The 13,711-nt window shown below is 40.5% G+C and overlaps 1 protein-coding gene across 3 annotated transcripts in view; it reads left to right on the forward strand.

The window, feature by feature from the left end:
- LOC150080842 (uncharacterized) overlaps nt 1-13,711 on the forward strand; it is a 259,475-nt gene that overhangs the window by 228,348 nt on the left and 17,416 nt on the right. For all 3 annotated transcript variants that reach the window (XM_090381006.1, XM_090381008.1, XM_090381007.1), the window contains exons 5-8: nt 283-436; nt 2,056-2,280; nt 2,418-2,654; nt 12,933-13,061. In XM_090381006.1, coding sequence (XP_090237132.1) covers nt 283-436; nt 2,056-2,280; nt 2,418-2,654; nt 12,933-13,061 — 745 coding nt within the window. The remainder of the gene's footprint in view (nt 1-282; nt 437-2,055; nt 2,281-2,417; nt 2,655-12,932; nt 13,062-13,711) is intronic.

Here is a 13,711-nt window from a genome sequence, read left to right on the forward strand (position 1 = left end):
AAAAAAAAAAAGTTGTCATTACGGGACAAAAACCAAAAACTTTTTGAATTGTCCATGTCACGGGAGCAACGCAGGTTATTGTGAAGTAGCGTCATTTTCATCGTTGGTTCAGTCAGCAGTGCGTGTTAAACAACTGTAAGAGCCATTCTCATAACGCGAAGTTGGCATAACGCGCACTCCTCGCGTTATGCCAACTTCTCATGCTACATGCAGCTCGTGCTTCACTGTGATGGAGATCGTACAGCGTTTCTAATCTTTTTTTTTTTTTTTTTTCCTCTGCAGGCATCGTTCACCTGCCATTGCTGCGCTGGCTACGTTGGGCGTTTCTGCGAAGAGAGGGACGGTTGCTATGACAACCCGTGCCAACATGGCGGATTCTGCGTGGACATTACCGAAGGTCTCATAGGAACCACTTACCAATGCCTCTGCCCTCACGGTGAGTATGGTTGCTATAGTAACGGTATTTATGACGTTATATTTGGATTATCAGATGCAATGCTCTTTAGAGAAACGAGTACATGTGCAGAACCTATTTCGGAGTGCATAAAGATAATCTCTTTAATGCTACATTGGGAGGGCGGTTGGAGGCTTAAAGAGAGTTATATTCGGCATAATTTCAACGTATAATCATCAGTTTGACATTACTTTCGAATATCAGCGTGAAACAGTGACGATTCTATCCAGCATTTAACGTGCACAAATATTTCAGAGTATATCGTGGAGATTCTGAATTGTTTTTAACAGACACACCAACAAAAACCGGCTGTGGGCGTCTGCATGACGGGAAGTCGCTCTTTCTGGATTTTGACAAAATAAAACAAAAATATAAACCTACGTTTTATAATATTGTAAAACAATTTAAATTATATTTCGCAACCGGTAAATGCTTATGCGAGTAACTTTTAATAACAAGCTCTCGTGACGGATGAATGGTCACTACATCAGTTGCCACGAAAGGTTTAAGTCTCATTCTCACCACACCCCTCAGAGCACAGTAGAACCTGCTGGGTTCGGTTGTCTTAGAATAGGCGACTTGTGCGTAAGATGCGCCATTTATGTGGTCGGTCTGTCTGTTTTGCGAGATGAAAAACTCCAACAGACGCAATCAAGTTGTGGAAAAAGAAGAAGAAAAAAAAAATAACTCGGTAAAGTTCTCTTCTGCAGACGGGAATCGAACCGAGTATATACTATCTTTATCCAGACAGTATATAAGAGAAAGACACGATATATGGACACACCGCAGACTTAGTTATTTCGAGCTTACCAGAAAACCAGGCCACTGTTAATAATAAAAGTGTTATTTTAAAATTTACGAGATGTTCGCAGTCATTAATTCTCCTTAGCATCGTTGTCGAAGTTAGTCGGTCTCGCGCGAGATATTATGTGACAACGTTTTCTTCCCGAGAACTTCAGTTTTTCATCCCGAAAACAGGCGAACTATCATACAAATCATGCTATTTACAGACACACTATACTACTGTCTCATGGCCTTAGTTGCCTCGCTATATACATCTAAAATAACAATCCTTTCTGTCTCTCTCTAGGAAAAAAATTATTGCGGAAGAGAAATATTGAAAATGCCGACGAAAACCATTCTTGAACTCCCCCCCCCCCATGACGTGCTTTATGACCGCTTTAGTTGAAGATAATATAGCGCGTGAAAAAAAATTACTTTAAAATGATACCTACCTCTACTTTTACCTATTAAAACCTTTAGCACGTATGATACTGAATTCGATTGGAATTTATCTCTCAGTTTCTTCTTCGCATATACAGCATCGTGATCTGTGAAATTTATTTCAACGGATATTTCTACACGCGGGTAACAAATAGCTACGAATGCTGAAAACCTGGATCTTTTTGCCATTTTGATAAATTTACGCTTCAAAAAAGTTTTGTTAAATCAAGAGCCGTCGTGTTCAATTCACGGCCAGAAGTTTAAAAACTGCTATTTCTTCGCTGTATTAATGTCCTAAACATATTTGTAAAACCGGTGTTTTTTTACTACTTCACCATCCATAGAAATAAGCTCCTTTTTTTTTTTTGCCCCTTCAGGATACAGAGGCCAGTCTTGCGAGGAAGAAGTTAATCTATGCGATCGACGTCCGTGTTTGAATAACGGAACATGCAGAGGCAATCAGACCACTTACTGGTGCTCTTGTCCGACCGGATTCAGCGGCCGCCACTGCGAGACAAATGTCAACGAATGTGTTTCCAGTCCGTGCGTTCATGGCGTCTGTGAAGATGGTCTCGGAGGGTACAAGTGCTACTGTCTTCCAGGTACGGATGAAGGGGGTTGGGGGAAAGGGTAAATTCACGTAAGAGGCTAAAAGGCCTTCGAGTAGTTCGTTGTAATGCTATGTTAGCAGATTGCTTGGGGCGGTGCGTAGATTTCATTCTCGTTTTGTTTTCGACAGGTTACGGAGGTGACCATTGCGAATTTGAGTACGACGAGTGTGATTCCAGTCCATGTATCAACGGAGGCGCTTGTGAGGATCTCGTGGCGGGATATCGATGTCACTGCGGACCGGGATATCAGGGTCGTCGGTGTCAGATCAAAGTTGATCTGTGCGAGCCAAATCCTTGTCCGCCACCGGCCCAGTGCGTGGACAGAGGCAACAACTACAGCTGCATCTGCCATCCTGGCTACAACAGTAAGTGAAATGTACAAGTGCCATGCACTGGTTACTTTTAAGTTCCACTCATAAAATTAAACTGCCACACGTAGTCTTCACTCGAAGCCCCGTAACAGCTGACCCATTACCCTTTTCTGGAAACTTGGTTACTGAACAGGAAATCTGAGAATGGACATTTTGCATCTTTCAGCAATTCGACTCTTCATTTTAAAGCTACAAGTATACACTTTTTAGGGGGTGGGACATTAAAACGTTCGACGGCCATTAAACAAATGAGACTGTCGCATGATACGAATTTTACAAATTCGTATCATGCGACAAATTTACCAGCCAAAAAAAGAATTCCCATTTTACCCAATCATTCATTCTTAAAGTTTGTCCAGTTCTTCCTTGGAATTTATTTAAGGTATCAACTTCCACAACGACAGATGGAAGTTTGTTCCAGAAATCAGCTACCCGCTGGATAAAGGCAAATTTCCGCACATCTATTCTACAACTGTCTTTCGTTAATTTGAATTTATGCCCCTCAGGTTCGTAATTTCAGCAAGAATCAGAATTGAGCTTGCTCAACCCATTCAAGGCCCTTATACGCCTCAATCAGATCACCTCGCAGGCGCGTAGTCTCCAGATGCTGCAATTTGCAGAAGTTAAGCCTTTCTTGGTAAGAGGATCCCATCGTTCCCCTCAGCAATCTTGTAGCCCTTCTTTGTACTCGCTCAAGCAACTCTACATCCTTCCTAACATGAGGAATCCAAACCTGTACGCAGTACTCAAGGCATGGCCTGACCATTGTTTTATACAAAAGGATAATCACCTCCTTTTCCTATCGATTCAGTACTCCATAGCTGGCTGATAGAGACATTGAAGATCTGCAAAGTCGACCCGACATTGATACACTTCCTAGAAGCAACCACGGCGAAATGGATGACCACCACAAAGGGACGAGGATATCACGACCAGGCCGATCGCCATCGGGGGAAAAATCTTACAGGGAGAGCCCACTGCGGTTTTGTCTAGCACTCAACCCACTGTCCACCATGCTCAACAACAGCAAGTACGGATATACCCTAAAAGAAAAGAGGAACAACTTGTACAGCTTCTCTGTCTGCGCGGTAGCACAGTGGTATCGTCACCGTCCTCCCCACACCGAGTAGAAAAGGCCCGGGTTCGAATCCCATCGATGACACGGCAACTTTAATGGGTTGTTTTCACTCCGTGGCTGAGTTAGTCGGTCTCAGTTAGTCGGTAGATAGCAAGGTTTTCCCCCCAGAAACTGGGGTTTTTTTCGCCCAGCAAAACAGGAAAATCGACCAGAGAACATACGCAATATGCAGACAAAATAAATATATGGGTAGATGTAATCATTTACGGGTGGCCTTAATATCATAATTTGGTTTTTGTACAGCCTCCCTCAGCTGATGTACACGGATAACATCAAACTCTACGCAGCAACCGAGAATCAACTCCAACAGCTACTCCGGATCACTAAAGAGGTCAGCACTGACATCAGTATGCAATTTGGCCAAGATAAAGGCAAGACCCATTGATTACATCAGAGGAATCCAGTCGGCCGAAAGCACCAGCTGAAAACCGGTGAAGAAATAGAAGCGATGACAGAGGGAGAGGCCTACAAATATCTGGGGATGATGCATGCTCAAAGCTAAAACGTACGCAAATCAAGGCCCACCTCGAGAAATATTATCAGAGACTGAGAAGCCTGCCGAAATCAAAGCTGAATAGCAGAACACCTGCGCAGTTCCAGTACTATCATACTCCTTCCGGATCACAGATTGACCAACACTGAGCTGGAGGAGATAATGCGATTGACCAGGAAAATTATGACCAAGGGCCACCAACACCACCCAAAGTCGGCCAGTGAGAGACTGACCATAGCATGGAAAGATAGGAAGAAAGGGTTTGACAGACTTCACTGAACAACAAAAGAAGGCGATTAAGAACCTGAGGGATTACTTCCAGGAAAACACAGCGCCAGTGTACCAAACAATACAAAAGACAGACAAACGGCACACATTGCTCAACCTCAACAAGTAGACCCCATTCACACAGGCATAAGAGACAGAGACAGAAAAATGGGCGAAGAAGGCACTCCAGGACAGAAACTATAGTGACCGCTATCAAGTCTACACAGATAAGATGGCTTCGGACACAGGCGGGAGGCTCTTCCGCGAGACCGAAGGATTCATGCTCGACATCCAAGATCAGGTAATCAACACCATGAACTACGAAAAATTCAAATTATTTTATTAGAATCACCCAGAATTTTTTAAATATACCTTTATGTAATATGTCTGTAAATTGCGTGTGTTCTCTGGTCGATTTGCCTGTTTTGCTGGGTGATAAAACCCCAGTTTCTGGGAGGAAAACCTTGCTATCTTACCGACTAATTGAGACCGACTAATTCAGCCACAGAGTGAAAAGAGCCCATTAAAGTTGCTCGTGTCATCGATGGGATTCGAATCCGGGCCTTTTCCACTCGGTGTGGGGAGGACGGTAACTATACCACTGTGCCACCAGAGCAGACACCAGGAACTACAGGAAATACATCGCCAGAGACTTCAGAGTAACAGATGACACATGTAGATGATGCCACCTGGCCTCAGAAATAATCTAGCATATCACCACGGTATGCAGAATTATCACTCAGACGGAGTACACTCGTAGACATGACCAGGTAGCCCGGATAATACATCAGAAGCTAGCACTAAAATATTAATTGATCAAAGAAAGTGTACCGTACTACAAGTACGCACCCCACAGTACTCACAAACTATACTGGGACTACGCCATAATAACGGAAAAGACATAACTCTCATCGACAAGAAGGAAATGGCTACCTGCCTGATCGACATAGCGGTGCCCAACGCCAGCAACCTCTAGAAAACCAACGAAGGAAAGATCAGGAAGTGCACAAACCTAAGACAGGAAAAGAGATAAACGGATATGGAACAAGTAATGACAATTTCGATCACCGTGTCAACCACCGGCATGGTGCCAAAGTGCTTTCATAAGGACCTAGCAACAATTGATCGCAGAGAATGGAACTCCAGAAAGCCGCGATACTGAACACCTGCAGAATAGTTAGAGTGTTCCTCGCCTAATATGTACCGAACAGAACAATCGCCCCAAGCACCTAGTACCAGTACTCGTCGCGGGGTGAGGAAAAACCCATCATGAAAAGAAGATAATAATAATAGCATATTAACAACAAATAAAACGCCTAAAACACTTCTTTCATCACTAGAAAATCAAATTTGTGACATAATTTTACAAGTAACATTCTTTATTCTCTGATGTAATTCAATCTGACACAAAATGATCATCAATAAAAGAGAATGAGCCTGTGGCACTGGTTTCCATAGTTTTGCAAAAGAATAACGAACCCTTCCTCAGCTAAGTACATACACACAGAAATGTAAACATTTCTGTGTGTTAGTAACCCTATCCACTGGTTCTACTGTATTGGAATTATATTGGATTTTTAGAATGCGTGGATCATTGTTGTAGGCAAAGTACCTTACACAGAAATACACTTTGAGTTATATTCCTTCATGAAAACGTGCTTCTTTCTGCCGAACACTACGTTAATTTAATGCTTTCAATGCGCGTGAGCATTACTAGTTTTACAGGTTGTCAACAGGTGGCGAGACCATGCACAGAATAAAAAAACGTTACTTGTTCATTTCGTGTCTCCAGTACTCTTTCACTCAAAGTTATTCACCTTTTCGTGGATTCTCGTTTAAAATGACCATCATGGTACAGCAAGTAGACAACAGAATAAGTAATTCTATTATCTATTGCTGTATAGTTATAGAAATATTTATACAATAGAATAATTAATTCTTATATAGGCTTATATTATAATAAGTTAAAGTAGTCGTAATGTAAAAGGGTATTACTATCTTTACAGATGGCCTAATTACGACATCCCCTCTGGGTTTTCAGTTATTTGATGTCAATTTTTGTTAATCCTTAAAATTATATATATATTATTGAAAGAAAATAGATAAAAATTAAAAAAATAAATCAGTAACGCACGCGTCAGAAGCAGTATAATAGCATATTCCTCTGCACGTTGCTTGTTGTATAAAACTAAAATAAACGTAAAGAAAAATAAAATTAAATTAAGCCAGTAGTATGGCAAAACCAGTAGAGCGAAAATAGGTTAAACTAAAGAAAAAAATCAAACCAGCGGGGAAGGGAGAGGAAGGTAACCGAGGCTAAAAATATTGTAGAAGCAACACTCCAACGTAATTTAGAAGCCTAAAAAATAGATACGAAAAATCGACTAAGTTTTAAAAGTCAATTAGATAAACAATGCGTATGCTAGCACCAAGTCCGAATTACGTGAAATATCACAAATAGCAGAGATAGAAGCTAACTAAAATAAAAATAAAATAAGCGAAAATAGAATTGGCTTTCAAAACTTACTTAATTTTTCATATCTATTTTTTAGGCTTCTAAATTACGTTGGAGTGTTGCTTCTACAATATTTTTAGCCTTGGTTACCTTCCTATATTATTGATTTGATTTTTTGTGTTTAGTTTAACCTATTTTCGCTCTATTGGTTTGCATCTCGGTACCGCATTACTTCAAATAAACAAACCCAAGTTTATAAAATGTATATGAGAAGTGTAATACTGTTATTTAATCTTTAGGATAATGTGCTTTAATATTGTATTTGTTTCTTTAAGGGTTTTATGGAGCATCATTTAATACTGTACAAGGATTGTACAGTATTATATAAAAAATGTTTTTTTTCTTTCTGTAATGGACCACGCCTCCTTCACACCATTTGACTTGGTTTTTCAAAATTACTCCAAAAATCTTGGTTTCGAAGAAATGTTGCCATACACGAACACTATCATTGCTACATTCTTTTCTCATCATTACCGTTCTACTGAAAATGAGGATATAAAAAATCGGTAAAATTCAATAAAAACAACAAGGGGTACCAAATCTTAAGAAATGTGGTTTTTTTTTTTTTTTTTTTTTCAAACTGCATTCATTAAACAGCTGCAACAGAGTTTCCGTCAGTACTTAGTACCATACAGCATAACAAAATATTAAAATATAACAACTTGGAATTTTAGTTCGGGTGTCAAGACGTAGAATCTCAAATTAATTTCGGAATAAGGGGAAAACCAAAAGGAGTTATTTTTGGATTTCAGTAGCAATGAACACAGCAAAGATATCATTAGTAAAGAGAAATTGTTGCTCTAAACCTACCTTTATAACTCAAACGCTGTGCACCATAAAACGAAGGCAGAACTGTGGTTGAATCCAACGTTGCCTCTCAAATACCTTAATGGTTTAGTGTTTCCCATTTTGCACAGCACCTTTTTAATAAATAAATTCAATTAAAGAACGTTAATTAAATGTTAATTATAATTAGTTACAGTGTCACTTTTCCTTAATAAACCTTACCTACACTGTGACAATTTAGTTTGTTTCGGACATGACGTCCAACTAAAATTAGTTAACACAATCGGATAGCAATCGTCATCCATTCTTCCCAAAATCCACAAAATATTCTGTTTCCGATTACTCCTCTGTCCCTCAGTTTCGTCATGCACCTGGAATGACGAAACCGAAATGATTCTAGGAGAATGGCAACCTCCCCCTGGAAAAAAAAAATGCGCATGGCACAGCTGACGCATAACTCAGTCTTGTGCACCTCCATCTAATTTCTTATACAGGGTGTTTCAAAAGTGATGGTCAGTAATTTAAAGGTGAACAGTACAGACTACAATATGCAAAAAAAAGCCTAGTAAACATGGGTCCTTAAGTGAATCGTTTCGAGATATTGCACACATCTCGAAAGGAGACGGCAAAGCAACTAAGCAAACCCTTAGCCATAATTATGAGAGCATCCTTGGACTCAGGGGAGGTCCCCACGGACTGGAGATGTGCAAATGTATACCCAATTCACAAAAAAGGGGGATCGAAAGTTGACACGAATAATTACAGACCAGTTAGTTTAACTTCTGTTCCGAGTAAAATAATGGAGTTGCTGGTTAAAGATGCATTGCAGGATCATCTAGACAAGACTGCAGCAATAATTCAGACACAGCCTGGGTTTGTTAAGGGAAAGTCTTGTCTGACAAATTTGATAGGATATTATGATGTGGTAACAAAGGAACTGGATGCAAAAAGTAATTTTGATATCATATATTTGGATTTCAGGAAAGCTTTTGACACTGTTGCGCATGGAAGACTATTGTACAAATTGGAGCAGAATGGTATTAAGGGTAAGTTGCTACAATGGATAAAAGGATGATTGAGTGGGAGAACAGAGAGGGTGGTAATCAATGGGCGCTGCTCTTCCTATATTTATCAATGCTATTGATGAAGGTATATCAGGCTTAGTGTCGAAGTTTGCAGATGACACAAAGGTTGACAGGGTTGTTAATGACAGTAATGGCAGTGTGCTACTGCAACAGGATCTAGATAATTTGGGCAGATGGGCTAAGAAGTGGCAACTGAAGTTTAACCTTGACAAATGCAAAGTACTGCATATGGGTAGAAGAGAAATGTACCAACTGTGTGGTACTACACTTGAGGTGGTAGAAAATGAAAAAGACTTGGGAGTAATTGTGCAGTCAGATATGAAGTTTTCTGAGCAGTACAAACAGGCTGCCAGGGCAGGTCATGGGGTTTTGTCAATGATATAAAGGAATTTTGCTAGCAGGGAAAAGGAGGTGATTGTCCCTCTGAATAAAGCAATGGTCAAGACGCGTCCTGAGTACTACGTACAGGTCTGGAGGCCTCATTTTAGGAAGGATGTACATTTGCTTGAGCGTGTACAGAGAAGGGCAACAAGATTGGTGAGGGGAATGAAGGGATCCTCTTACCAAGAGAGGCTTAAGTTCTGCAAATTGCAGTGGCTGGAGACTAGGCACCTGCGCCGTGATCTGATTGAGGCGTATAAAGCCTTGAATGGATTGAGCACGCTGAATTCTGATGGGATCCTTCCACTTGTTCAGATTACTAACCTAAGGGGGCATAAATTCAAATTAATAAAGGACAGATGTAGAATAGATGTGCGGAAATTTGCCTTTAGCCAGCGGGTGGTTAATTGCTGGAACAAACTTCCATCTATCGTTGTGGAAGTTGATAGGTTAAATAAATTAAAGGAGGAACTGGACATGCATTTGGAGGGAATGGTGTGATATTTTTTTTTTTTTTTTGCTGATGCTGCATAAAGGTCATACACTTGCTTTCTTGCATCACATGCCACTACTACTACTACTACTACATTTCTAGCTGGGATCCACCACTGACAAGGTGAACTGTACAGAGTTGGGATCCACCACTAACTTTTTGTTTAGGTTAGGTTATGCTCATTCTCTCCCTTTCCCCTCTCGCAATGCTCTGAGACGTAGCAGGCATACTAGTACTTGTCAAAGGATAGTCAACATGGAAAGAGGTTATAGCAACGAAGAGTATGCGGACATGCACTTCATGTGTTCATGTGTGGTAAAGCCAACGGCAGTGCACTCGAGACTGCATGTTTGTACCAAGAAGCATTTCCACGCCGAAGGCAGCCCAACAGGCGCACATTCATCAGAGTACAACGCCTTAGAGAGTCTGCGCGAGTAGCACAGTGGTATCGTCACCATCCTTCCCACACCGGGTGGAAAAGGCCCGAGTTCGAATCCGTCGATGACGCGAGGAACTTTAATGGGCTTTTTTCACTCCGTGGCTGAGTTAGTCGGTCTCAGGCATAGCTAGCAAGGTTTCTCCCCTCCCCCAGAAACTGGGGTTTTTCGTCCAGTAAAACAGACAAATCGACCAGAGAACACACGTAATTTACAGACAGAAGATACACAGCACGGCAGATGAATTTAATTATTCGGGTGGTCTAAAAATAGTAGTTTTTATTTTAACACCTTAGAGAACATGGGCGCTTCGCACATGGAGTAGCAAGCAGGTACAAGCAGGTAGGCCCAGAAGCATGACACCTAAGGTTGAGGAAAGGGTGTTAGAAAGAATACTATTAAAACTAAACTATTATTTTTAGGCCACCCGAATAATTATATTCATCTGCCGTGCAGCGTGTCTGATGTCTGTTAATTGCGTGTGTTCTCTGGTCGAAAAACCCCAGTTTCTGGGGTAAAAACCTTGCTATCAACGCCTGAGACCGACTAACTCAGCCACGAAGTGAAAAAAGCCGATTAAAGTTCCGCGTGTCATCGACGGGATTCGAAACTGGGCCTTTTTCCACCCGATGTGGGGAGGACGGTGACGATACCACTGTGATATCGCGCAGACTGTTAGAAAGAATATGTGGACATGTGTTTATGTATGGGGCGGTCCTAGAACGTCAGTTAAACTCCGCCTCGTATCTCTGTGAAGAACAGTATCGCTACAAATGGGCCAGATATGTGTGTGACGTCGGTTTGTGTGTATTATGTGTGCGTTCTATTATGTTCTGGCCACTTGGCTACCCAGAAGCATCAATCATCTGGACAGATGATTCTGGGTACCCGTCCACTCCATGGGAAGGTGGGCCAGTTCCAGTAGATGGGACACCTATGGTCTCAGAGTATGAGACAAAAAAAAAAAATCCTTCTCTGGGCCCCACTCCAGAGGGGGAAAAAAAAAAAAAAAAAAAAAAAAAGAAACCCGAAAGGAAGAGAAAGAAGAGAATAAAAATAATTAAGGTAACAAAAAAATAATAAAAAAATGAAAAAAAATAATAATAAAATAAATAAATAAAATAAAATACAATAATAATAAAGAATAGCACAAAATCCAGGAATTTCGACAAGGAGGGTTGCTCTGCAAGAGCGTGTATTGAGTCATAGCAGTGTGTGGCGAATTTTACATCGCCAATTACTGTACCCCTATCATATCCAGCGTGTACAAGGTTTCAACAATACAGATTACCCTCCCAGAGTGAACTTCTGCCAGTGGATTTTTAAACAACATTTTGTTCACTGACGAAGCTGAGTTTACTCGTGATGCTTTCTTTAATTTTCATAACTGTCACGTTTGGTCCGACGAAAATCCTAATGCAATTCACGAGTCACGACATCAGCAACGTTTCTCGTTGAATATCTGGGTAGGACTACCAGTAGGACTACCGTCTAATTGGACCACACTTTCTGCCTAACAGGCTAACAAGAGAGCTGTACCTTCAGTTCCTGCAGAATGTTCTTCAAGACCTCCTTGATGATGATAATGTTCCACTTCAGCAACGCCAGAACACGTGGTTCATGCATGATGGTGCACCGGCACATTCTCACCCAGTACTGTATAGTTAACGATGGATAGGTAGAGATGGGCATGTAATGTGGCCTCCTAGATCACCAGACTGAAATCCTATGGATTTTTGTATCTGGGGTCATGGTAAAAGCTTGGTGTACACGTCTTACATTAACATAGTTGAGGAATTGCAGCGTCGGGTTGAAGGAGCCTTTCAGAAAATCAGAAATGACCCAGAAATGCCTGAGAGGATTCGCAACTCAATGCGGAGAAGACTACAAAGCTGCGTACGGATGCAAGGACAGCACTTTGAACACATTTTGTAACATCCTGTAACCTGTAACATCTGTAAAATCCTGTGGTGTTGAATCCAAGAATTAAAAATATATTATCTTATGTTTAATAAAACCACCCTTAATAAAGGATTCCCAGCTTTTTGCTAAACTAGTGCTCCCATAGTCACAGGCGGATCTTAACAGAAAACGTGCATTATCTCGAAAACGGTTCATTTGCGGCCCGATGTTCACTGGGACTTTTTTGCTTATTTTAGTTTGTACTTTTCACCATTAAATTATTTACCATCATTTTTGAAACACCCTGTATTTCTAATGCTGCCGAAAGTCTTAATAAATTTGGGGAAAAATCTAGAAATGTAATTTTTCTCCAGTATTTAACAACGAAACTTAAACGTGTAAGATATTTGTGTGTATGTGTGTTTCATTTTATTTTATTTATTTATTTTTTACCAATGAGGTAAATATTTTGCAAAGATATTTCAATGTCTACAATCTCCTACCCGCACAAGAGCACAAGCGTGCTCTTGTGCGGGTGGGAGTTAGTGTATAGCACAAGTGGTATACACTAACCCACAATAAATCAACAGCAATGATGATGAGAGCTGTTAAAAGAAACGAAAAGCAACCAAGGAAGATTTCATCTAACAAGAAAATAAAATATAATTCCGCGCATTAACCTAACCTCCATAACATCGTTTATTGTATATTAAGCAAAATTCAATAATTGTATATTAATTAAATCAATAATTCCGTCCTCTCTTCCTTCTTCTAGGTCCAGGATGTACCCAGCATTATGATCCTTGTTTTCCCAATCCTTGTCAGAACGGAGGAAGTTGCTGGCCGAGTCTTGACTCCTTTTTCTGTTCCTGCCGTCCAGGCTACACAGGCGATACCTGTGAAGGTGAGTAAACCATTATATCAGTATATTTCATTGCGTAACTGTCTTGAATCTCAGTCGGGCTAATTGTAATGCATCGTATCTTGTTAATGCAAACAAACACGCACGACTTGCAAACAGATGGATCGCAATGAGCGAGCCTCACCCATCACCTGTAGCTTGTAAAAAATCTACAGTTCATTTCCCGTTACGGGTCAGAGACATTCTCTGTAAAGGAAACTTCTTCACTCGGAGATGGTGTCAGAAGAAAGTGGAGAATTTCCCATCCAAGAAAATTATTTTTTGATTTCCACATACATGCAGAACGATACCGAATCTTGAATGTGGTACATCTGCTGACGTGGAATCTGTCTTGCGCGCTTCCCCCTAATTTCTTATATTTCTAAACGATAAGCAATTTTCAACGATTATAACATAAGCGATTATAACAAATTTCATCGGTTATAACATAACCGATTACCTTAGTGGCGTGTTATTCTTCTATTTTTGCCCCAGAGCAACTAAGGCTATGAGGTCAGTGTATTCTGTCCATAAATTTTATGTATTCCATAAAATTCTACAATCGGTTTGTCTGTTTTTTGTCGGATGAAATATCCAAATTCTTGAGATAGTTTCCTGTGCACTTACATTAGATAACCCAACAAGTGAATTTT

Source organism: Mastigoproctus giganteus, chromosome 9 (genome assembly GCF_048544385.1).
Source record: "Mastigoproctus giganteus isolate SK-2022 chromosome 9, ASM4854438v1, whole genome shotgun sequence".
NCBI lineage: Eukaryota > Metazoa > Arthropoda > Arachnida > Uropygi > Thelyphonidae > Mastigoproctus > Mastigoproctus giganteus.